At 44.1% G+C, this 26,906-nt stretch overlaps 1 protein-coding gene across 2 annotated transcripts in view; it reads right to left on the bottom strand.

The window, feature by feature from the left end:
• Positions 1-26,906, bottom strand: part of Nost (Nostrin) — a 101,665-nt gene that overhangs the window by 6,682 nt on the left and 68,077 nt on the right. The window contains exons 3-13 of one of the 2 annotated variants that reach the window (XM_069508973.1): positions 13,850-13,935; positions 12,053-12,196; positions 11,198-11,279; positions 10,479-10,609; positions 8,198-8,389; positions 7,483-7,618; positions 6,706-6,870; positions 5,763-5,915; positions 4,946-5,098; positions 3,377-3,713; positions 576-728 (exon numbers count right to left, since the gene is read on the bottom strand). In XM_069508973.1, coding sequence (XP_069365074.1) covers positions 576-728; positions 3,377-3,713; positions 4,946-5,098; positions 5,763-5,915; positions 6,706-6,870; positions 7,483-7,618; positions 8,198-8,389; positions 10,479-10,609; positions 11,198-11,279; positions 12,053-12,196; positions 13,850-13,935 — 1,732 coding nt within the window. The remainder of the gene's footprint in view (positions 1-575; positions 729-3,376; positions 3,714-4,945; positions 5,099-5,762; positions 5,916-6,705; positions 6,871-7,482; positions 7,619-8,197; positions 8,390-10,478; positions 10,610-11,197; positions 11,280-12,052; positions 12,197-13,849; positions 13,936-26,906) is intronic. The other variant, XM_069508974.1, reaches the window with a different exon arrangement.

Here is a 26,906-nt window from a genome sequence, read left to right on the forward strand (position 1 = left end):
GTCAGGCATAAAACCCATAAACACATTTAAAAATTACAATAAAATAAAATACAATTTACATTACAAAGCATACATAAAGATACCTTACGACTAACTGAAGACTTTTACCATAGACAATTTGTTTTTGAGTAATGTTACCATAGTACTAACACAAACTTTATGGTATGGTATTAAAGTTCAAATTGACTTTTAAGTATTATTACGAATCTTTTGTATGGGAATTTAAAAAGCTTTTCAGGCAATTTTTGGAATTTTTCTCTCCGTAAGAACCATCCTTGTACTTCAAGGACTATTTTAACAAAATAATTAACGAACTAGGTTCAGCTGTTATCGAGATTTGCGATGAGCAACACATTCAGCGATTCATTTCTATATATACTTAAAGATAGATAAAACAAAGAATGAGCGAAATCGGTTCAGCAGTTCTCGAAATTTGCGTTTAGCAACATATTCAGCAATTCATTTTTAGATATAGAAAAAAGAAGATATTCGACGTGCGTAATGGGTTTTATCCACGGCTCTTAAACCACCAGCGTGTACCAAGTTTCGGTTTAGCAAGGAAAGTTGATAGTAACCTGGCGACAGTGTGAGCTCGTCGTCCAGTCTCGCCTCGTACGCGTACAGCGCCCGACACTTGCCGATGTACTTCTGCGTCGAGCCCACTCCGCTGCCCGCCTTGCCCACGTCTTGCAGATCTGACGAGCTGTCGCTTTGAGATGAGAACTCGTCTGCAAACCACCAAATTATATATATATATATATATATATATATATATATATATATGTGTAATATTAGCCATGTTAAATGACTAATATTCCCCTTTCCTCTCCAACTAAGCGTCAGGCTTGAGCTAGGTACGACAATTATAGTACAACGGGCGGGGTTTGAACCGTCGACCTTTCGGTTTTCAGTGCACTCCTTTACCGGTTGAGCTATTGAGGCTCAAATTTATACAAGCTATATATCTAGGTGATGTACATGTGATGACATTTACAGTAGAGGTGTCAAAAAATAATGTACCTAATAAATTTATTAAATATATAAATGTATTCAAGATATTCGTTTTTAGATTAAAACAAAATTGAATACAATATATAATAAGTAGTGAAAATTTGAGAAAATCCTTCCTAAAAAATAACTCAGGCGTTCGATCTTTGATACGCCGCGCGCGGCGCGACCGAGCGACGATATTAGAATAAAATATATTAGGTAGGTACAGCTGAATACAAATATCGTCGCGATTCGACGGTGAATAATTATTACATCGAATTTTCGTATTGGCCTGTTACATGTTGACTGTGATGATACGAGTATGCGGCTAGTATTTTTATCATTTTGTTTGTTTCGTAATAAATTTTGAATGCAGTTTTATTTATTTGTGAACTTGAGTGTCGATAAATATTTAATGCGAATAATTGTAATGTAGATTAGGCAAAATAATGTAGATTAGGTACATTTTTGTGTTGTGATAGATTTGTGTCGCGCGTTAATAATACCTATTATAGTAGATTTGTTCTTTTGGAAATACTTGCGTCATTTTATAAATCGTATGAGAAAATGTTTTTCAAAGTGTAGGTATTATCATACATTTAAGTATTATAGGTAATAGGTTAGGTACGTGAAGTGGTATTGTTCTTTTTAGAAATCATCATCATCATTTTATAATTCGTATGATAATAAATATGTAGAAATGTATGATAATAATATAGTAGTTACCTACTAAAAAGATTTTTTTTATAGGTAACTAGGTAAACTTACCTACCTATTGTATTGTAGGTATCTACTTGACATTGCTTTATCGTTCTACTTGTTTTTATTTTTACATACATAGGTAGGTACTAGGTACTGTATTCCGCGACAGGTTGAGATGGCAATCGGGGTATGAGGCGGGGGTGACACCCCGCACACCCGCACGTCACCCTCGCTCGCCCGCACTGGGTTAGCACAGGGGCCGTGCGGGTGTGCGGGGCATTCCCTCCCCGATTGCCATTTCGACCTGTCGCGAAGGTATGGATTGGGTACCTATTAAGAGTAAAATTTAAAATTTAAATCAATCAAGTTAAATACAAGCTATACCCTAGTTCTCGACCTTATTGACGGTTATGAGAAAGTTGTTTTTTGTCATATTCTTGTTCAGTAGGTATCATTCATAGATTGTTAAAATGTTGTTCCCTATGTCAATAATGGTCGGAAATCGCTTGCACCCATTTATCTGCTTGCGCCTCATGGTGAAATCGGTGCAAACAAATCTCGACCTTATTGACGGTTATGAGAAAGTTGTTTTTTGTCATATTCTTGCTCAGTATAATTCATAGATTGCTAAAATGCTGTTTTCTGACGTATGCCAATAAGGTCGAAAATCGATTGCACCCATTTTTCTGCTTGCGCCTCACGGTTCAAGCAATTTTTTTTTTGTAACAAAATAATGTAACGTTAATAATTATTAAATATTTGTCTGTAACACGTGATAATATTGTGATACACACATGAACCTGTATTTGACACCTCTAATTTACAGGTGTCCGCGTGGAATCAGCATGTACCCTTATTATAAATGCAAAAGTGTTTGTTTGTTGGTTTGTCCTTCAATCACGTCACAACGGTGTAACGGATTGACGTGATTTTTGTATGGGTATAGATGAGATCTGGAGAGTGACACAGGCTACTTTTTATCCCGGAAAACCAAAGAGTTCCCACGGGATTTTTAAAAACCTGATTCCACGCGGACGAAGTCGCGGGCATCAGCTAGTTAGGTTTATAAAATCCCGTGGGGAACTTTGATTTTCCGGGACAATAAGTGCCTATGTCACTCTCCAGGTCTTTATCTATACCCACCCGTTGCACCGTTGCGACGTGATTGAAGGACAAACCAACAAACCAATAAACCAACAAACAAACACACTTTCGCGTTAATAATAAGGGTACTGATTACATTTTTTGAGTTCCGTACCCCAAAAGGAAAAAAGGAACCCTTATAAGATCACTTTGTTGTCTGTCTGTTTGTCTGTCAAGAAACCACCTCCTTTTTGGAAGTCGGTTAAAAAAGAGGTTTTCAATTCGGTAAAGCTTTTTCAATATACCTATAACGATTTCCCTGAGGTTTCTGGCCCGATTTGCAATTTTTTTAATCGATAGAGGAAATTTGCGAATTTTTTTTTTTTTAAAGAATATTAGCCATGTTAAATGACTAATATTCCCCTTTCCTCTCCAACTAAGCGTCAGGCTTGTGCTAGGAGTAGGTACGACAATAGTGCAACGGGCGGGGTTTGAACCGTCGACCTTTCGGTTTTTCAGTCCACTCCTTTACCGGTTGAGCTATTGATGCCTTGAAATGGTCCCGTATTTTTTAATATGTTCGGAACATTGAATTACTAACCAAAATCGCTATCCTGTTGATTAGACAATCCGTCGCCCGCACCTCGCTCGCTCCAGTCCAGCGGGCTATCAGGTGGCAGAGGGGCGTCGGGCGTCGGCGGTTTGCTGGCGACGGGGGGCAGTTCCACACAAACCGGCGTGGTAGGCGCGCTTCTGTGATCAGCATGTCTTCGGAAAGACAAGTGTTCTATGCGCAGCTTACTCGAAGCTCTGCTCATGATAGAGTCCCGTCTCTCCCGCTCCTCCCCGCCGGTCACGCTTCGGGTGAGCGCGGTGTAGCTCGGCTGGAGGTTTTTGTTCACTTCGTTCTGGTAGTCGGTCTGTAGCCACGGCGGGACCTGGAATCAAACCCACCGTCATTGTTGATAACCATGTCAAATGAAAACCAGCAGGCTTGTGTTGTAAGACTATTATGTATAATGGTATAGTGGTATAGTGGCATAAATTATTTACAAACTAGATGATGCCCGCGACTTCGTCCGCGTGGAATTAGGTTTTTAAAATCCCGTGGGAACTCTTAATTTTCCGGGATAAAAAGCCTATATCTTTCCCCGGGATATAAGCTAACTCTGTACCAAATTTCATCAAAATCGGTTGAACGGTTGGGCCGCGAAAAGCTGACAGACAGACAGACAGACACACTTTCGCGTTTATAATATTAGTATGGAAGTATGGATGATTCTAGCTTATCAAGCTAGATAGGTCGGTTTTAAAAAAAAAAATCTTAGCGGATGCCTACATCATAATAGATCTATCTGCATGTCAAATTTCGGCTGGATTCGTCCAGTGGTTTCAGCTGTGCGTTGATAGATCAGTCAGTCAGTCAATCAGTCGGCTTTCCTTTTTATATATATAGCCAGGAGACCGACTGGAGACAGACTGACCTTGAGTATGCTCTGCTGTAGACCCTGCTTATCTCTCACGACGTGTATATGAGCGGACAGGGGGTGCTGCGATAGGGACCGACTGGAGACAGACTGACCTTGAGGATGCTCTGCTGTAGACCCTGCTTATCTCTCACGACGTGTATATGAGCGGACAGGGGGTGCTGCGATAGGGACCGACTGGAGACAGACTGACCTTGAGGATGCTCTGCTGTAGACCCTGCTTATCTCTCACGACGTGTATATGAGCGGACATGGGGTGCTGCGATAGGGACCGACTGGAGACAGACTGACCTTGAGGATGCTCTGCTGTAGACCCTGCTTATCTCTCACGACGTGTATATGAGCGGACAGGGGGTGCTGCGATAGGGACCGACTGGAGACAGACTGACCTTGAGGATGCTCTGCTGTAGACCCTGCTTATCTCTCACGACGTGTATATGAGCGGACATGGGGTGCTGCGATAGGGACCGACTGGAGACAGACTGACCTTGAGGATGCTCTGCTGTAGACCCTGCTTATCTCTCACGACGTGTATATGAGCGGACAGGGGGTGCTGCGATAGGGACCGACTGGAGACAGACTGACCTTGAGGATGCTCTGCTGTAGACCCTGCTTATCTCTCACGACGTGTATATGAGCGGACATGGGGTGCTGCGATAGGGACCGACTGGAGACTGACTGACCTTGAGAATGCTCTGCTGTAGACCCTGCTTGTCCCTCACGACGTGTATGTGAGCGGACAGGGGGTGCTGCGCCGGCGGCCGGCTGTCCAGCTCTGCCAGGCTTGATGTTATCTTGTACCGCACAGCCTCCAAGTACGTCAGCATAGACCTCATCTTGAAAATTAAGAAACTTCATCATCATGAGCAACCCATCGCCGGCTCACTACAGAAGACAGATCTCTTCTCAGAGTGAGAAGGGTTTTGGCCTTAGTCTACCACGCTGGCCAAATTGTTCTTACTAGTAAATTAATTTATTTATTTATCAAAAGTCTATTAAAGTATATCAAAGTGAAATTTTTTACATTTATAATACTACTAGCTTATCGCTCGCGACTTCGTCCGCGTGGACTATACAAATTTCAAACCCCTATTTTACCCCTTTAGGGGTTGCATTTTGAAAAATCCTTTCTTAGCGTATGCCTACGTCATAATAGCTATCTGCATGCCGACTTTCAACGCGAACCTTTTCCTTCTATATATATAGACTAGCTTATGCTCGCGACTTCGTACGCGTGGACTACATAAATTTCGAACCCCTACTTCACCCCTAAAGGGTTGAATTTTCAAAAATCCTTTCTTAGCGGATGCCTACGTCATAATAGCTATCTGCAAGCCTTTCAGCCCGATCCGTCCAGTAGTTTGAGCTGTGCGTTGATAGATCAGTCAGTTAATCAGTCAGTCACCTTTTCCTTTTATATATTTAGATTTAGATAAAGGTTCCTTTTTGCTTTTGACGTACGGAACCCTAAAAGGCTCATGATTGGTTCTGTATACTGACATGGTACAACTTGTCCGCAACGTTCTGCTGGGAGTCGTCACTACCGAACGTGGGTGTCTGCTTCATGGCCATGGACAGCTTCTCGAGCCCCTGCTTCGACTTGCGTTCCCTCTCGATGTCCTGCTTCACCAGCTGGAGGATCTTCAGCAGCGCCTGCAAACAAACAATAGACATTTTAGCTTTAGCTCAACAGGTAAAGGAGTGGACTGAAAACCGAAAGGTTGACGGTTCAAACCCCGCCCGTTGCACTATTGTCGTATCTACTCCTAGCACAAGCTTGATGCTTAGTTGGAGACGAAAGGGGAATATTAGTCATTTAACATGGCTAATATTCTTTTTTTAAATAAAAAAAAACAATTAGCGAGCAAATGAGCAGGCGGGTCACCTGATGTTAAGTGATTACCGCCGCCCATGAACATTTGCAGCACCAGAGAAACCGCCGATGCGTTGCCAGCCTTTTAGGAATTTGTTGGTCCGCCCCTTGAATAACCCCATGACGTTGTAATCTAGTGGGAACATCGCCGAAAGGAGTTGATGTAGAGTGAGTGTATGTAGTAGACATGATAAAGGTTTTTATCCCGGAAAATCAAAGTGTTCCCACGGGATTTTTGGAAAACCTAATTCCACGCGGGCGAATTCACAGGCATCAGCTGGTAAAGGATTTTGTGGTACGGACCTGTTTCCGCCGCTCTCTGTTCATAGCAAGCGTGGTGTGCTCGCAGTAGAAGTCGGGCAGCAGCTGGTAAAGGATTCTGTGTTACGGACCTGTTTCCGCCGCTCTCTGTTCATAGCAAGCGTGGTGTGCTCGCAGTAGAAGTCGGGCAGCAGCTGGTAAAGGATTCTGTGTTACGGACCTGTTTCCGCCGCTCTCTGTTCATAGCAAGCGTGGTGTGCTCGCAGTAGAAGTCGGGCAGCAGCTGGTAAAGGATTCTGTGTTACGGACCTGTTTCCGCCGCTCTCTGTTCATAGCAAGCGTGGTGTGCTCGCAGTAGAAGTCGGGCAGCAGCTGCTCGCTGGCGCCGGCCGGCTGCGAGCGCACGCCGCGAACCACGCGCATGTCCACGTTCGCGTTCGCGTTCGCTATGGGGGCTGTGAGCGCGTTCGTCACCTGCACAGACAAACATTACATGAGGACCTGGGTTGCGCCCTGCTGGACGGGATCGTTCGTGAGGAAGAGGGTCCGGTCTACTACCAGGACCTCGGAGCCTCGGCGGAAAGCTTCGGTAAGCTGCGGGAGTTCGCGCATCACTGGCACAAGAGGCGGAACAGCTCGGACCGTGATCGTGGACCAGTGGGTGTTTGAGGAAGGATTCGGACCGTGGGGCACGCGGGGATCTGCGTTTTCGTGTACGTCTGCCCCAGAAAGTGGAGAAAGACTCAAAGGGGCAAGGAAGGATATAAAGAATTTGTAGAGAGTCAAGAAGGTCATATAACCGCGAGGTTGGTGGGGCCATGGGAGGTGGTGGGTTGTACAAAGAAATATAAAGTCATCATCATCACTAGTCCGCTACTAAGCGCTCAGGATAACGGCGATAAGCGCACGACACTTCCGTCATTCGAGTTCGATCCGTCATCCGTGAGAATACCAGCGGTACCGCGGTATAGTTAGCAGAACTCTTCAGCTGAGTCAGCCTCTCCTCTTCGATGGACTCCACCATGCTTGTCTCCCATTCTAACCTGGAGGTACATCAAGTGATGTCTCATACAAGTCAAGTCTTACGTCTGCCAGTTGCGGCGGTACTGCGGCGGTGAGTCTCAGGTAACAGTCCGCAGAGCTCTTCAGCTGAGTCAGCCTCTCCTCCTCGAGAGACTCCAGCATGCCCGCGCCCTTCACCACGCTCGTCTCCCATTCTAACCTTTAAGACAATCGAACAACTTTACAATAGTGAACAGCTCTTGCAATTCACGAAGGCGAGTGGACTTTACTAGTAGTTACGTCGGATACACGGGCATTGCGTAAATGTGCGTGCATGTCGGACCAATCAGTCGCGAGCAAGCGCTGTCAAACGCACACATTTAGTGTACCTTACGTATACCGATACGACTTAAACACAAGCATGAGCCACTCGTCTTCGTGAATTACAAGAACTGTAATATTGGCACCAATTCTAAGCACAACCCAATTTTAGAGTATTCGCACCCTCTTCTTACTATTGTAATATGAAAAGGACAGAAGCAGTTTGACATTTCTAAATTTAATTTTTAGATGCTAAAACCCGTGATTTTAGCGCGCACTCGCGAACCTACTGTTTAAATTTGTATTGTGCACTAAAATTTAGAGTCTTTAAATGTGAAAGTCATGTTCCGTTCCTTTTTTAGCATTAGTAAAAAGAAAAGGATGCAGATATTCTAAATTTAGTTTAGAGAGAGACTAGAGAATCGGGGCCATTGTGGATATATAATTTGAAGTGATTGGTTAGCCACTCGCTATTTACCTAGCTCTTTCAGCTTGCACGCAGACATTGTAGTACTCCACCTCGGTCTTCTTAACGGCATCCTCTGTCTTCCTCTTTTTCACCTGCAGCTTCGCCACGTCTCGCTCACTCGCATTGTTGCCACGCTCCGCCCTCGCCGCGGTCAGGATGGAATGAGGTATGTGGCCCACGCTGGAGCTTCGAGATATACGGCTGTTGAACAAGGGTTCCGTATAAAGCTATTTAGAGAACAGGACTGACCAAGCGCCATTTTGAGGTTATCGATAACTTTACTGGTTCGTGTAGCTTATATGAAGTCGGTTAAAAAGTACAGCACCCGACAGGAAATATTGCACACGGAACTTTAGAAAGAGATTTCGGTTACGTAGAGCGTCGTCTCTGTCACTCATACCTATGTGACATTTTTTCGGTCTCAACGCCAGAGACAACGCTCTACGGAACCGTTATCTCTTACTAAAGTTCGATGTGCGATATATCCTGCCGGCTACCTATTGTAATTGTTCGTTAAACGAGCGGTCCACTGCAGAGTTGTCAACTGATAGAGAAGTTTACAATTCCACTGCAGTTGACAGTTTGGAGCAGTTGCGACTACTCGAGCAGTCTCGTGTATGACAATGAAATGAAGATTGTAGTTCGCTATGCATTTGCGTTTGAAGCAGTCATGACTACTTCAAGATTCAAGTTATGGCACTCGTGCAAAAGAATGGAGTACATAGATATGTTATTTTAGCCAGTGCACAGTGCACACACATATTAGTGCATGTTCACGTTAAACCAACTGCGTCTATGTATAGTACGCGGCCGAAAGTAATGACATTTCCGCTTTGTAGAGCGTTGTCTCTGTCACTCATACCCATATGACGTTTTGTCGGTCTCAACGACCGAGACAGTGCTCTACAAATCTGCTATCTCCTTCTAAAGGTCGATGTACATTACTTTTGGCTGCGTACTGTAATAACATAATTGCGCATTGCATTGCATATTGAACCTTAAAGACAAGTACACAATTTTGCAATTAATAAATATAATACTGTCTAAGCCTAAAAATTTTAAAAAACCAAGTGAAGTTAGAGCTATAATTCGCACAAAATGAGTTTTCACGTGCCATTTTAACTTTATGTGTCAACAAACTTTATGTGTCCAGTAAGTATGGTACCATACTTTTGACATGACAGTCGACACATAGCGTTAAAATGGCTCGTGAGAACTCATTTTATAAGATAATGTCAGAGTGAACTATGTGACTATGTTTGTTATAGATAACCTCAAACTAATCTAAATATAGTGTTATCCTTTTCCGCAGAGACAATTATGAAAGGGATAGCAATAGGTTGAAGTATAGAGATCATTTTCGCTTAGAGATTGTGTATAACAGAAAAAGCTACATAGTTGAGAACTATAGGAGATTTGTTTCTTATAAGTTAACACGTGAAGGCGTATGAATGGCAACGGCCTTTCCTGTTATAAATAGAATACACAATAGATAATAAGACGTCACCTTCATAGCCCACATAACAAATTGCAAAGCAATAAGACTATCGCATAGCTACATAATCGCATCGCAAATAGACTGAAGGATCCTTCAAATGATGAAAATGAATGTCCTTAAAAAATGACTCCTCACGCGCCGTTTTGACTCTATGGGTCAACTCTAATGTCAAAAGTACAATTCTCCTTTGGACTTGTATTCTTTTGACATGAAATTTGACACAAAAAGTTAAAATGGCGCGTGAGGAGTTAAATTTTACGCGCTATACCGATAAATTCTCGACGGGCTGATGACGTTCAATTAATGCTTAAACCAATTTAAAGGTTCAAAGTATCAGAACAGTCGAGTTCTAAGGCTTGGGCACACAGAACGCGTAACGGCAACGTTTCAACGAAATGACTAACGCGACATCCTATGTGAGTGACTAGAACCAGCGCGGGCGAAACCTCCGTTTTTTTTAATAAAAGATGAAAGTCTCTCGGCGTATCGTCCCCAACACGGGAAGGTATGATCAGCGACTATGAAGTTTGGATCATGGTGCCTTTGGAGATAATCAGGTAACAAAGGTGTAAAAAAATCTTACGTCAAAGTATAAAGGTAGCGGGAAGTGGGTGGATGTGGAAGGCGGAGGGTCTATGTGTGGTGGCGCGCTCTTGGGACGGCCTATGTCCAGCAGTGAACGCAAACAGGCCGATTGATTGATTGATTAATTGAATTAGTATTATTTCCCTAACTTTCGTGAGCTGTGCCGTTACGCTATGTATATGGCCAAGTCTTTACAAGATGTCAAACCTATTGTCCAACGAAGCGTCCTGTAGCTTCTCGTTTTCTCTGGCAGCGGCGTGCGACTGCCGCTTCGACTTGGCCTCGGCTGATCTCCAATCGGTTAATGCGCGCGTGGTTTTGTCTACATTACCCTCGATCTGTAATGTTAGATAGCACGATTAAGGTGATAGACAATTTCATAGTGTAGGCAAGTAGGCAATCATATTTTAATGGGATGCATTTGATGATGACTTGAGTTTACAGTCGGCCTAGAATGCGATTGAGTCAAAAACATCGTGATACATGGCTGATTCTGTTATAAGTCCCGCAAATTGCTAATGCGTGTGGCCGCCATTTTAGTGACGTCACTAGACTGAAGTTTCGAGCTGATGGTATATTTTTATTTCGGCTGTCGTCAAAATGGCGTCATTTCGATGTTAATGAGACATGGTTCCAGCGCAATAGAAATTTGCGGGACTTATACCTTCAAATACATCGCGTCAGCAAAATAAATGTCACCTTACAAGAAATAACCACAAATTCATGTTTTTCGGATATTTCCCTTTACTTGTGCTAGAAGACATTGCTACCAGCCGAATTTCATGATTCTAAGTCAATGGGAAGTATACCCTACAGGTTTTGATTCCTTTGACGGGTATTGACAGACAGACAGCCAAGTAAGTGATTTCTTTTTCCTCCTATACATTATTGATTACCTCAAATTAAGAACAAGATTTTTTTGTTACCTTCTTCCGTAGTTTTAGCTGACTGTCAATGACGTTTTTCATCGGCTTCACTAGTTCTTCTGAAAGGGCACTGGAATAAGTCCTGTAAAAACAAATTCATCATCGTCATCATCATTATTTCAACTCATCGCCGTATGCTCTATTGTAGACTAACTTAGTGATTGTCACAGCTTGCGATGAGAAACTAGATAGAAGGGAAAAAACCAACCAAGGTTTAGGCTTTGTAGAGTGTCTCTGCCTCTCATACATAAGTGACGTTTTGTCAGTCTCAACGACAGAGACAACGCTCTACCAAACCGCTGTCTCTTTCTAAAGGTCGATGCATAATATTTTAGAATAGAACAATAGAATAGAATATATTTTATTCAAGTAGACTTATTACAAGTGCTTTTGAATCGTTAACTAGTTTAATTTACCACTAGTTCGGAATGCTGTTCCTACCGAGAAGAACCAGCATGAAACTCGGCGGTTGCTCTTTTCAAGTGATCAATTTACAATATTATTATACCATAATGTACAAGCAATTGCAGCCCCGTGCATTGCTGGAGCGAGTCAAATCCAAGCTTTCTTATCATTTACATAGTCTTCCACTGTATAATATGCTTTTTTTAAAGCATACTTTTAATTAAGAGCCTCAATAGCTCAACAGGTAAAGGAGTGGACTGAAAACCGAAAGGTCGACGGTTCAAACCCCGCCCGTTGCACTATTGTGGTACCTACTCCTAGCACAAGAATGGCGCTTAGTTGGAGAGGAAAGGGGAATATTAGTCATTTAACATGGCTAATATTCTTTAAAAAAAAAAAGATTTTTTAAACTTGTGTAAAGGCAATTTCCTGTTGGGTATCGATGCTTACCTATGAATCTCGGATCGTTTTTCCATCTCGATGGCAACGTGTTTCCACGCGTCTGCGCACGAGCCCACGCTCTCCTTGCACGCTTTGCCCAGTTTCGTGCCCAGCTTTGCCAGACATTTCGAGTAGTAGTTCTCTGCCTCTACCCTGGAAATAACACGTGAGGTTACCTCTTGTAGAGAACGACACCAAACGCAGAATGGAGTCATCATCATCATCAACCGATAGACGTCCACTGCTGGACATAGGTCTCTTGTAGGGACTTCCACACGCCACGGTATTGCGCCGCCTGAATCCAGCGGCTCCCTGCGACTCGTCCGTCCACCTAATGGGGTCTTCCAACACTGCGTCTTCCGGTGCGAGGTCGTCATTCCAGCACCTTGGGACCCCAACGTCTATCGGTTTTACAAACTATGTGCCCTGCCCATTGCCACTTCAGCTTCGCAACTCATTAAGTTATGTCGGTTTCTCTAGTTCTCCTACGGATCTCCTCATTTCTGATAGTAGTAGTCTCTCATTTAGGTAGTATAACAATATAATGAACTACCAGTGTTTCCACTTACGATTTTGGTACGAAGTAATACATAAGTCTATGCTCTGAAGTTAGGTTACGGCCACAAAAACAGAAATAGAGCAACGTCCGCCGCGATAACTGGGCCATGAATCGCGATGCTAAACAAAAATAAAACCTGCATTTTATCACTCTCCGTCACGCTTCATCTGCGCAGACACGCTCATCGGGTTTAACATTTAAAAAACCGGCCAAGTGCGAGTCAGGCTCGCGCAACGAGAGTTCCGTACTACAGTCGTATTTTTTGATTTTCGACATTTTGCACGATAATTCAAAAACTATGATGCATAAAAATAAATAAAAATCTGTTTTAGAATGCACAGGTGAAGCCCTTTCATATGATACCCCACTTGGTATAGTAATCTTACTTTGCAAGTGAGATTATTATACATTATTAAACATTACCTCTGGTGACAGAAGGGCTGGCTCATTTTTTGCGCAGCGGATCAGCCTGGCTGTCCAGCGCGGAAATGCAGCCAGTATTCTTGGCACCATTCCACGCGGTCATGATTTATATAGCAATTAGATAAGGCTAGATTTAAGTTTTATTGTATTAAAAAAAAAAAAAAAAAAAAAAAAAAAAAAATTTAAAACTTTGAAAGTTAGTTTAGTAATTTTGAAAGTAATTAGCTAGTTTTATCCCGGAAAATTAATTCCCACGGGAATTTCAAAAACCTAAGTCCACGCAGACTAGTTTAAAAAAAAGTTTAGAACTCTAGACAATTAAATAGGTCCTACTAAGCATGACGCAAGCGGATTTCGCTTACCGATAGCATTGTTTATACACTAGGTAGATATATAACCATAGATAAGCAATCTTATCGTCTGTACACGTTCGCTTTCTACAGTTGCGGCAATCATACAATACCTTATTGTTTATGCCAATACCTACTCCTTGTATTACAAGTTATATCTACAGTACAGTAGAATCCGTTCTGGTATATATCTCGCAATACAGTCTTTACTCTAACGAGAAGGGTTTAGGCCATAGTCCGCCACGCTGGCCAAGTGCAGATTGGCAGATATCACAACCTTCGAGAACATTACGAATAACACCTCAGGCATGCAGGTTTCCTCACGATGTTTTCATAATATAACGTAGTTTTAGTAATAAAACGCATGTATAAACTCCGAAAATTTAGAGGTGTGAGCCCGGGATCGAACCTTCGACTGCCGGTATACTATGGTACCTATTTTGACTAGATTGACTGTGAGAATATGTTGGGTACCTTTCTTGCAGTATGGTAGCCAACTCCTTGCTGAAGTCGCTGCCCTGTTTCACATACCGGCGCAGCTCGTCGAAGCCATTCTGTGCCTAAAACAACGAAAATACAAGTTAAAACGAAAGAAAAGAAAAAAGTCTTTATTTGAGAAAATTTAGGCACAAAACTTTGCTTTTTTTACACGACTGCGGTGAAGCCAAAGGAGGGTTGTGTGTTTGACCTGTATGTCCGTTCTTATAACTAACTAATAGGTAGGTACGTCATTAGATTCGCCTTTATGACGCGAGTGTCACTACGAAGCTAAAATTCTTTAAAAAATCAAAACCATTACTTAGCTTACTTACTTAGGACTGATTAAGCTTGCCCCCGCCTGCCATACATCTAAATAAAGGAAAAGGTCAGGACTGACTGACTGACTGATCTATCAACGCACAGCTCAAACTACTGGACGGTTCGAGCTGAAATTTGGTATGAAGATAGCTATTATGACGTAGGCATCCGCTAAGAAAGGATTTTTGAAATAGGGGTTTGAAATTTGTGTAGTCCACGCGGACGAAGTCGCGAGCAAAAGCTAGTTTCATTTATTTATTCATTTGCTTTCATCTTACTAGCTCTTTACTATATAAATTATTGCTTACTAGGAATTAAATTATGTAGTTCGTTTTATGCCAACACTAATATCTCGGATTAAATTTCTCTTTGGAACTTATCAGACCGATTATGATAAGCTTTCATTAAAGCTCGTGATAACCACAGATGTCGATCATGCTTAAAGCTATTATGTACTAGATGATGTTCGCGTCTTCGTCTGCATGGATTTAGGTTTTAAACATCCCGTAGGAATTATTTGATTTTCCGGGATAAAAATCAGCCCAACTAGTAGGTTTTCTTGACAGATACGACGGACAGACGGATAGACAGATAGACAGACAACAAAGTAATCCTACAAGGGATCCTTTTCTCCTTTTGAGGTACGGAACCCTGAAAATTAGAGATCCCTACGAAAATTGTAAAACTGCAAAGCCGGGGCGGGTCACTAGTTTGCTATAACCCGCCAAAACAGACAAATTGTAGCTACTTCGTCGATGTCATGGAATACATCATCATCATCATAATCAACCGATAGACGTCCACTGCTGGACATAGGTCTCTTGTAGGGACTTCCACACGCCACGGTATTGCGCCGCCTGAATCCACCGGCTCCCTGCGACTCGTCTGATGTCATCCACCTAGTGGGGGGTCTTCCAACACTGTGTCTTCCGGTGCGAGGTCGCCATTCCAGCACCTTGGGACCCCAACGTCTATCGGTTTTACGAACTATGTGCCCTGCCCATTGCCACTTCAGCTTCGCAACCCGTTTAGCTATGTCGGTTACTCTAGTTCTACTACGGATCTCCTCATTTCTGATTTGATCACGTAGAGGAACTCCAAGCATAGCTCTCTCCATCGCCCGCTGAGTGACTCTGAGCTTTCTTATGAGGCACATAGTTAGCGACCATGTCTCGGATCCATACGGCATGGAATAGGCAAAGTATAATTATTCTATTCAACATTCGCGTTATATTTTATTACTACCCCAGATCCCCGAAAAAGAGGCCTAGTCATAAATAATAGAAACCAATGGTAACAAATCGAAAGTAATAAATTGTTATAAATTGTCGCAGCCATTATCACTATCAGAACAACGATCTGGCGGCCGATCGACGTCTCTCGGCAAATATGTTAATGAGAAGAAATCCGAGCAACACAGAACGGGAGCGAGCCGCTATTGAATGGCCAGGGCTATTAATTGCACGCGAGTTTTTATAATCATTGTGTTAACTGCATATTCATTGCTTATCGTGAAAATCAGTACCCTTATTACAAATGCGAAAATGTGTTTGTTTGTTGGTTTGTCCTACAATCACGTCGCAACGGTGCAATGGATTGACGTGATTTTTTTACGGGTATAGATACAGACCTGGAGAGTGACATATGCTACTTTTTATCTCGGAAAATCAAAGAGTTCCCACGAGATTTTTAAAAAACCAAATTCCACGCGAACGAAGTCGCAAGCATCAGCTAGTGAAAGAATAAAATAAAATTCAAAGGCGTATCCACAGAGACATAGGTAAAATTCATTCCCACTGATGAATAAGAAAGAAGATACCTTATGAAACGTACGACAGTAGAAAATATGTATGATTTGTATAGTAATTAGATAAAGCAAGTGATATTTAATTTCTAAAAGCGCACATAACTCCGAAAAGTTAGAGGTGCGTGCCCGGGATCGAACCCCCGACCTCCGATCAGAAGGCGGACGTCCTAACCACTAGGCTATCACAGCTGTTTAATTTTACAGTTCTAATTTACATCATTCAAATAATATAATGAATTATTCATGGCATCGCGCCTCGTCATATTATTCACGTACCTATAGCCCGCGACAGGTCGTGATGGCAATCGGGGTATGAGCCAGGGGGACACCGCGTACATCCGCACGTCACCCACGCTCGGCCGCACCGGGTTAGCGCGAGGGCTGTGCGGGTGTGCGGGGTGTTCCCTCCCCGGTTGCCATCTCGGTACCTCTCGCGGATTTCACTTTCTTTTTGTCTCTCAGTATTACGAAAGACACGTTACTGTTGATGGATAGATTAGCTTATTTTGACAGCTTATCTACTTGGTATTTGTCTACCGTCAAAGAAATTGACCTAAATATCTATTATATACCTATGGAAAAAGAGCCAGCGCGTGCCAGACCTTCCTTATTTTATAAAAGCTGAAGTTTTCTGTACGCATTTATTGTCCCCAACACTAAGAGGAACGCAGCCCCCCGCCAGACACCTTTATTGTTTAAACTTTAAGGGCGTCTAGCAGGGGGCTGCAACGACAAGTGGCTGGCATTGCATGACGTGAGTTCTAAGACTATTCCGAAGAAAATGTAAAAAAATTACACTTTATACTTTGACATAAGATTTTTTTACACCTTTGTTGCCTGTTATCTCCCAAAGCCACCATGATCCAAACTTCATAGTCGCTGATCGTTCCTACCTGTGTTGGAGACAATACGCAGATAAACTTTCGGCTGTTATAAAGTAACGAAGGCCTACAGTACAGGTACAGAACAATCTGCGACCGCCATGTCGGAGGACAAACGGGAGGAACATATTTTAAAAAAACGAAGGTCTGGCCCTCCCGGGCTCTTAGTCCATTATTTTGAGCGCTTATCTATTTGGTATTTGTCTGCCGTCAGAGAAATGGACCCAAATACCTATTATATACCTATCATTATAATATGTGCTCGGATTTGTGTCACTGATTGAATTCGTATAAACGACTCTAGTAATTTACTCCTATCGTGTTACACTCAAAACTACTGGACGGATCGAGCTAAAATTTGACATGCAGATAGCTATTATGATGTAGGCATCCGCTAAGAAAGGGTTTTTGAAAATCCAACCCCTAAGGGGGTGAAATAGGGGTTTGAAGTTTGTGTAGCCCACGCGGACGAAGTCGCGAGCATAAGCTAGTATAATATATATTCAAGTAAACTTTCACAAGTGATTTTTAATCGTCAACTAGTTTAATTTACCACTGGTTCGGAATGCCGTTCCTACCGAGAGGAACCAGCAAAGAACTCGGCGGTTGCTCTTTTCAAGTGACCAATTTACAATATTATTATACCATACCGTACAAGCAATTGCAGCCCCGTGCAAAGATCCAGATCGGAGGTCGGGGGTTCGATCCCGGGCACGCACCTCTAACTTTTCGTAGTTATGTGCGCTTTTAGAAATTAAATATCACTTGCTTTAACGGTGAAGGAAAACATCATCGCGAGGAAACCTGCATGCCTGAGAGTTCTCCATAATGTTCTCAAAGGTGTGTGAAGTCTGCCAATCCGCACTTGGCCAGCATGGTAGACTATGGCCAAAACCCTTCTCACTCTGAGAGGAGACCTGTGCTCTGTAGTGAGCCGGTGATGGGTTGATCATGATGATGATGCATTGCTGGAGCGAGTCAAATCCAAGCTTTTTTATCATTTACATAGTCTTCGACTGTGTAATATGCCTTTGCTAGGAGCTTATACTTTTAATAGATTAAGACTCAGTAAGAGAAGGGTTTAGCCATAGTCCACCACGCTGACTTCACACACCTTTGAGAACTTTATAGAAAACTCTCAGGCATGCAGGTTTCCTTACGATGTTTTCCTACACCGTTAAAGCAAGTGATCGAACCCCCGACCTCCCGAATAGGATACAGACGTCCTAACCACTACGCTATCACGGCTTTTTATAAAAATAAATTATAATATTTAAAAAAACGCACAGCTCAAACTACTGGACAGATCGGGCTGAAATTTGGCATGCAGATAGCTATTATGACGTAGACACCGCTAAGAAAGGATTTTTGAAAATTAGGGGTCTATAGTTAAAATACTTACAATATAATCCCGAGTAGCACTGCCTATAAGTTTATTGAAAAAATCAATATGGCGGCTGTATGGCGCCATTTTGAAATGTGAAAAGGTATTTTTATTACGACTTGTACTTGACTTCATAGCAAATAAAATCTAGACTTGGCATAAATGGCAACTTTTGATTCTCCTTCGCGTTTTGTTTTCACCAATTGTATATTAAAGTACAAAAAGCTAAGACCATTTTCCACTACACTCGCTTAGTGTTTCTCTTTCTTCAGGTTTATAATTAAACTAAATGTTTCGTAAGTAATCAAAGGCTGAAAATATTTTATACTTTGCGAAATGTGATCTACACACGTTCAACATAATATTATACTAGTTTATGCTCGCGACGTCTTTCGCGTGGGTTACACAAATTTCAAACCCCTATTGTACCCCCTTAGGGGTTAGATTTTCAAAAATCCTCTATTAGCGGATGTCTGCGTTATAATAAGTAGTTATTTGTCCGCTAAAATTCAGCCCGGTCCGTCCAGAGGTTTGAGCCGGCACAAGAAGCAGTCTATGTCTATTTTCCCTACGATAAACTATCTCTGTAGTAGTATACCTTTAGTCGAAATCTGTTTGTTGGATGGGCCGTAAAAAGCTAACAGACAGAAACATATTTATAATGTTAGTTTGGATTAAACTAAATGTTTCTAAGTTATAATATTACTAGCTGATGCCCGCGACTTCGGCCGCGTGGAATTAGGTTTTTTTTTAAATCCCGTGGAAACTCTTTGATTTTCCGGGATATAAAGTAGCCTGTGTCACTTTCCAGATCTTTATCTATACCCATGCAAAAAATCAGGTCAATCCGTTGCACTGTTGTGACGTGATTGAAGAACAAACCAACAAACCAATAAACCAACAAACAAACACTTTCGCATTTATAACAAGGGTACTGAGGTATAGATTATAGGTAGCAAATATGTAACACTTAGGCGAAATGTGATCCAGACACGTTTCACGTAACACGTACATTTGTCTGTTCTATCTAATAGGTATATAAATTGTTGTCGTCACTAACAAACAGCAAATCTTTCTTTACGTGTCGGTCACGCGCCACAACGGTATAACATCAATGGATTAAAGCCTTGGCCAAATACGACGCGTGGCGGCAGCAGCAGACGGCAATAACGCTTCAAATGTGAATGTTCAGGCCCAGCACACATTGGTGTTGCGCAACGCAGATAATTTTTCACTGCCAGCCCATTATTGACTTTACTAACTTTAAATAATATCAAAAATTAATTGAAACAATAATTGATAGATCACAGAGAGTAAAAGAAAAAGTTTGAGTTGTGTCAATTGATTTTTGATATTATTCCAATGCAAGAAAGTTCGATAATTTTTTGGCAGTGAATAATGCTCTGCTCTGCGCCTCGCCAGATTTACACTGGCCAGTTAGTTACACATCGTTTACGCCCGGTTGAAGTTAAGTAGTGGCAGAAATGAGTGAATTATTACGGTTAAATCAAAATAAATAAGGCATGTTTTAAAAGTAGAGTCGTAGTAAGTAAAATACTCGACTTCGCACCGGAAGGCGCAGCGTTGGAAGACTTCCCTACAAGGTGGACGGATGACACCAGACGAGTCGCAGGGAGCCGCTGGATTCGTTGCGCAAGACCGTGGCGGGTGGAAGTCCCTACAAGAGACCTATGGCCAGCAGTGGACGTCTATCGGTTGATGATGATGATGATGATGATAAAGTAAAGCCGGGTTTTTGATCTATGGCACTATTATACTACTTGGTACTTTTAAACACCTCGATACAAGATGGCGGCCTCAAAATAGCGGTTCTGTTCGACGGCCATTAGATGGAAACGTCGTTCAAGTTACAGGTATAAGTTAATACTCTATTCGCGAGGTGAGTTAAGATAAACTCACACCTAAAAAAGTTTTAATTCAAATAAAAATATAAAAAAATTACTGCATTTTTCAGAAAGAGTTTCGTTGATCAATCATTGGCTTCTCGCGCAGTAGTAAGGTGACACCCATGCGCAGATACCTCCCCTCTATTGTCGTCCAAAGACGACGCTTACCTAAACGCAAACTATACTGTTACGTATATGACGGAGGAACCGACACCGAAGTGTTTTTAAAAATAATGATGTGAGCATTGCTGACATCATTCGCTTCACTATTATCATCACTCTGCATGGTAACAGTATTCAAACTATAATTTCTTCAAAATAATTCTTTTATTGAACATTTCTATAAAGTAACAGCGTAACAATAATAAGAGCTCTGTACTGTTCGGCTGCTCAAGCCGTAATGAGGCGCGCGGTTTTTTGTGTGTTGTTTCGGATTGACTATGCTGCGTAGGCCCTATTGGCCGCTACAGCGTCACCGGGGGGGTTGGCGAGCGCGAAGCTCCGCCTGGGGGTGAGCCCTAGGGCTCGAAGAAATAATTCGAGAGGTCGGGGGGCAACGTCCTCCTAAGGGCGCCTCCTGTGAGGCTCGGACCACGGCTTAGGATGACGTTGGGTTTGTTGGACTACTGGTTAGTCCGTACGCCCCCGAGGCCGTGGCGTGAGCCCACGTCCGGGTGACGTTAGAAATCGGGGACCTCGTCTTCGCCGGCGAAGACGCTGTGATGAGGTTGAATTGTGTAGCCCTACGAGATAGGGTGCATTGTCGGTCATGATTTGATCGTCGGGGTCATTAAGGACGTGCTTAGGGCGTCTTTTATCTGGGGGGTCGTTTCGGTCAGGGGTGTAAATCGCTGCCTCAACTATTAGGGGGTTGGGGTGTCTAATGGCTTTCTCAAAATAATTTTTGGAAAGCTGTTTAAAGTAATGAGCTATTGTCGGGAGTTGGAGGTCTCTGTGGAGGTCCACGTTGCGCATGTACCACGGGGAGCCAGTGGCCGTACGCATAAACTTATTCTGTAGGACTTGGAGAGGTTTGAGAGAGGAGGGCGGCAGGTGTGCAAATGCAACACAGGCATAAGACATTATTGGGCGGATGCACGTTTTGTATAGCGTGACTTTGTGTCGAAGTGACATTTTGCTCTTTGCGCAAATCATGGGGTAAAGACGGGAGAGCACATACGCTGCGTTCTTGCGGACTCTACGAATGTGCGCGGCGAAGCTCATCTTGTCATCAAAGGTTACACCCAAGTACTTGGTATTAGTTTGCCAGGGAATGGGGCGGTCGTAAAGAGTTATTTCAGTCTGTCGAAGTTTGTATTGTGATTTCCTTTTGGACTTTTGAAAGAGCACTGCTGCGCTTTTCTCCGGGTTAACCTCTATCCTCCAAAGGCGGAACCAGTGGCCTAGGCTACTGACTGCCTTTTGGAGTCGAGCTTTAACGTTTCGGTAGTTTAAGTCGGAGCTGTATAGAGCGGTGTCATCCGCGAACTGGGCTATATGAACATGAGGGGATCTGGGAATGTCGCTGGTGTACAGCGCGTACAAAAGTGGCGAGAGCAGGGAGCCCTGAGGGACTCCAGCTCGGAGAGGTCTTGGGGAGGATAGGGTCCCATCCAGACGGTAGCGAAAAGTTCGATTGGTGAGAAATTCTCGTAGTAAACGTACGAGTCTTTCGGGCACGCCAAGATGGTAAAGCTTGTAGATCAAGCCGGCGTGCCACACCTTGTCGAAGGCTTTGGCTACATCGAAGAAGAGGGCTCCCGTTGGGATGCCTCTCGTTTTGAATCGGTTGAAACCGAGAAGGATGTGCTCCGTGAGGCGGTGCACTTGATGAACACATGAGTGTCTGGTTCGAAAGCCAAATTGCTCGTCGTTGAGGAGGTTTTTCTCCTCTACGACGGACCTAAGTCGGTTGAGGATGACTTTCTCATACACCTTGCCAAGGGTGTTGAGCAAACTAATGGGGCGGTAGCTAGTAGGGAGGTTCCTAGGTTTCCCTGGCTTGGGGATGCCTATAACGGTAGCTTCTTTCCACCTGTCGGGGAAGGAGCATCCCGCCATGAGGGTGTTGAAAATGACAACCAGGAGGTTGATTATTACGTCGGGGAGTAACTTTAGAGTTTTGTTATTAATAGAGTCGGGGCCTGGGGCTTTTTTGGCGTGAAATTCTTTGATAATTTGACGAACTTCGCCGCTATTCGTCGGGAGGATTGGATCGCCACCTGGGGCGGAAGAGAAGATAGATGCTAGTTTGTTTTCGACTAGTTCTATATGGGACTTGTCTACAGAGATGGTGCTCGGGGAGCATTGGGCTTCTAAGCTATCGGCCAAGCATTCGGCCTTATCGACATCTTCAAAGGCGGGCGGTTGATTGGGACGTAAAAGCGGAGGAGTGGCCGAGACAGGGTCGGCTTTGAGAGCTCTCGCCAGGCTGTAGTAGGCTACATGCGATGGCTTGAGCTCACTCAGCTTCCTGTCCCATTGTTCGTCGCGGAGTTCGGCAAGGCGAGCTTTTACCTCCCTCTGGGCTCTCCAGAGTTCTCTCCGGTTGTCGGCGTTAGGACATGCGTCATGGGCTCTACGTTTAGCGTTTTTGATGGTGATGAGCTCTCTGGCGTCGTCCGGCAACTGTCGACGGGTGTAACCGTTCGGCATCTGTCGGGAGCAGGCGCTTAGAGCATCGCGGATATGATTAGTAAGGTGCAGTGAGGCTGCATGCGCTTCATCTAGACTACCTATGATGTCAGGAATTTGAGAGATGTGCACTGAGTCTATAGACTTAAGATGCTCTGAGAGCTTCTTGAAGTCAATGACTGTTTTGGTCGGGGGGGCCGCGGTGGGCGGGGGTCCTAGCCGCATTAGGACGGGACGGTGGTCTGAGCCTAGCTCGGACAGCACCTCCAAAGGACTCACCTGAAGGGCGATGTTCTTTAGAAGAGCTATATCGAGTATGTCCGGTCTGTCTGTTGAATTGTCGGTCATTGGATAACGAGTCGGTGTGTCAGGGGCTATAACTATGAAGTTAAGATTGGGGCGGTGCGTCAGTCTTTCGAGTTGGCGTCCTCGTGAGTTCGGGGAGCGGCAATTCCAACTTTGATGTTTGGCGTTAAGGTCTCCGGCCACGATAACGGAGTCTCCTAATGAGAGAAGTGCGCGGATGTCACTTTCTAACAGATCTTTCGAGGGAGAGAGATAGACGGATGCTAGTATGACCGACGGATGGCCAGTCATACTCACCTGACATATGGAAGCTTCCATATTGGTTAGTTGTGGAGGATCGAGAGGAGTGCAGTGAAGAGCCCTTCTGTAGTATATGGCAGTGCCACCCTTAGCAGTGGCCCTGTCGTTTCTGACTATATTAAAATTAGCAATTCTGGGATTACTTCTACTAGGTTTCAAGAAGGTCTCTTGCACTAGGAGAATGTCGGTTTGATGTGCACATACAAATTCGCGGACTTCGTCCATTTGGTCGATAAGGCCGTTCGCGTTGTAGAACGCGACTACTAAGGAGTGGGGTTTCAATCTACCTTTGGTTGTACTATCCATTGTGGGTTGCTTTAAGGTTATTAATGGAGATGAGCAGACCCAAGTGTTGGGTAAGAGCTAATTTGGGATCCTTCCTGAAGGTCCGGGCGAAAACTTCCATCTCTACTATATCAATAGAGGCGAGGACAGTTTCGATTAAGTGGAGATTATCCGCAGCGTTAGCCGCCGCGGATGAATGGAGAGAAGGCTCTGCTTGGGGCTGGGGCGTAGGCGCGGAAGCCTTTACCGGGGCTGGTTGGGTGGGCTTGGCCGGGGGTGCCTGGGTGGGCTTTGGCGCAGGGGGGTTGGCCCTGGGAAGGGGTTTTTCCCATGCGTTGGTGGCCGGAGCCGGCGCAGGGATGAATTTCTGGGCGGGTTGGGGAGCTGCAGCAGGTTTGCGGCCGGCCGGTTTGACCCTTCGCTTTTGCTCCTTGGGGGCTTTAGGGCATCCGCGATAATTCGCGGTGTGCCCTTGAGACCTGCAAAGAACACAGCTCGGGGGTTCCTCGGTAGGTTGCTTCCTGGGGCAGTCGGAGGTGCCGTGGTCCCCTAGGCACTTTACGCACCTGGGGTGGGCGAAACAATTCCTTGCGGAATGGCCGTACATCTGGCAGCGATGGCACTGGCCCATCCTGCCGCGGTTACGGGGGGGCTCTATTTTAAGACCCGTGAGACGACACACCGATGTGATGTTATTGATTTTCTTACCCGCGGGGGTAAGTTCGAGGGTTACGAGCACCATCTCGTAGGGGGCTTTGGTTCTAGGATGGTACATCCTGTGAACCTCTAGTACTGGCAGCTCCTGGGAAAGGAGGTCTGTCTTTATGTGGTCGGTGTTCAGCTCCTTCGGAAGGCCGCGAATGACTACGCGTAGAACGCGTTCGTCGGGAAGAGCGTAGGTATGGAACCCTACATTCTCTTGACGGAGAGTCTTGGTGAGGAGGCGATGGTCGCCTGAAGTCGGACATTGGACTTTGATTCCAATGGCGGTCGAGCGGGCACTCGTGAACGAGATGCCCCGCTGGTCTAACAGTGGCAAGATGCGCTGCCAGCTGAGTTTTTCCCTAATAAAAAGGGGAGGGACCTTTTCCCTTGGCGAATCCTCCATGGGGGAGTCTTCCGACTCCTCCTCGGGGGTTGCCTGGGAGGTTGTGGGTTGAGTGCCGGGCCCTGAAGGGGCTGCAACGCCCACCTTTTTAGGTGGGTTTGCGTGGGACTTGGAGGCCTTCAGCTTTCGCTTCTGGGCCTTCGTCTGTACAGTCGTAAATTCCTCTGTTTCAGAGGAGGCTGGGGACGTCTCGGAGTGTGGCTCCTTAGGCGGGATCGGTGTTTGGGCTGAGGGCCCAGCTGGGGTTTTGGAGTGAGGCTCCCTATTGTCTGTCGGTGTCACTAACGGGGTATCGTCCTCCATGGCCATGGCCGAGGGAGGAGATGCCGGGGGTTGGTCAAAGCGCGCAGGCTGTCTAGTGGGGTCTACCTTAAATTTATTAAGGTAGATGGGGTTTCGGTTTTTGAGGTCGGCGATTAGTGCAGTCATGTCCAGGTCTTGCCAAATGGTTTGGGGCAGCTCCGGGCCCTGATGGGGCCCAGGAGCGGGTTGGTCGGGGCCCATAGTGGACCCGGTGGCGCTAAAGGTCCTCCCTGCCAAGGCAGGGAGGTGGGTACCTACGGTGTGGCCCTAATGTGAGTCCCCGCCCTTGGGTGACGGGGGTGTGAACCTATGCTGCGCTTAGACTAGTGTACTCACGGGACCTGGATCCTAGAACTACACTAATACTACACACAACGCAGGAACAATCCGATGGCACTGATAATGGCACTTGCACTGACACTGGTGAACTCGCGCGAGAGAGTTCAAACCGGTACCGAGAAACGGAGCGCATCAGCAAACGTCCGCACGGGGCGGAAGCCGAGCACGGAATCTAAAAAAAAAAAAAAGAGGCGCGCGGCAACAAACACTCGTATTTATAGCAAAATCGAGAGGGGATGAATCAGATAATGAATGTAACGAAAATCATTTCAATAAATTGTTTAACTTGCTGCGCACCTATTTACAACAAATAATTAATCATTTTAACTTAACTGAATAATTATAATTTAACTTTAACTTTAATTTAAAACAATCAAAACCGTAACTTTTGATTTGGAAAACTTAATTGATATTGTCACTATTATTTAAATCATTGTAATTATTTTAAGAGTTACACATCATCAAATAACTCGAGTTTAATATGATGTTGCGCCGATATATATTAAAACTTTTAGGAGCCGCTTTGTAGTCGCTGCCGTCGTGCTTTGTGTATGACCAATGCTTTATTAATACTGGGTACCTATACAACGTATAATAACTTTCTTTACACCATGACTTTCACTGTGATCTAAAACGAGTCTAACGATCATTATATTAAGGTTGATTTTCGTGTGATATTGATTGTGAGTTTGGTCGATTTCGTCTGGCACCGTGAGTGGAATGACGAATGCTGCTTCCGGTGTCGAGGGAAGTGTGGTGCTGTCATTATAATTTATTACGTAGAAACCAATGGACTTCCATGACAGACAATTTATATATAAGTATAGTACGCGTCAGGTCGAGATGGCAATCGGGGAGGTAACGCCGCGCACTCCCGCACAGCCCCCGCGCAAACCCGGTGCGAGCGAGCGCGGGTGTGCGTGGCGTCTCCCCGCTTCATACCCCGACTATGTAATGAGTTAAGGGCTTATTCCACCTACCTAAATCCTACATCCTAAATCAATTTATAAGCAAATTCGCTTTGTAATTTTTTTTTTGATAACTTAACATTTAAACCAAAATGTTTCGATTTTGATGGCGGGCAAAGTAATCCGGCCTTTCAGTCAACATTGCCTTTTCAAATTTCAAATTGATTTTTCATCCAAATATAACGAACTCTTAAAAATACGTGAAAAATACCATGTCTGTAATTTAAGATTTCAAAATTTTAATTGTAAGTAGTATAAATATTTCAGTGATAAAATGCATAACATAACCAAATGTATACATTTACATTTCTATAATATTATTAGGTGGTATAAGTCCCGCAAATTGCTAATGCGCGTGGCCGTCTTTTTAGTGACGTCAGCACTAGACTGAAGTTTCGAGCTGATAGTATATTTTTACTCAAATATACCTACGTCAAATGACGTCAAAATGATGTCATTTCGATGGTAATGAGACATGGTTACAGCGCAATAGCAACTTGCGGGACTTATA

This window comes from Maniola hyperantus, chromosome Z, assembly GCF_902806685.2.
Source record: "Maniola hyperantus chromosome Z, iAphHyp1.2, whole genome shotgun sequence".
In the NCBI taxonomy this organism is placed as follows: Eukaryota; Metazoa; Arthropoda; class Insecta; order Lepidoptera; family Nymphalidae; genus Maniola; species Maniola hyperantus.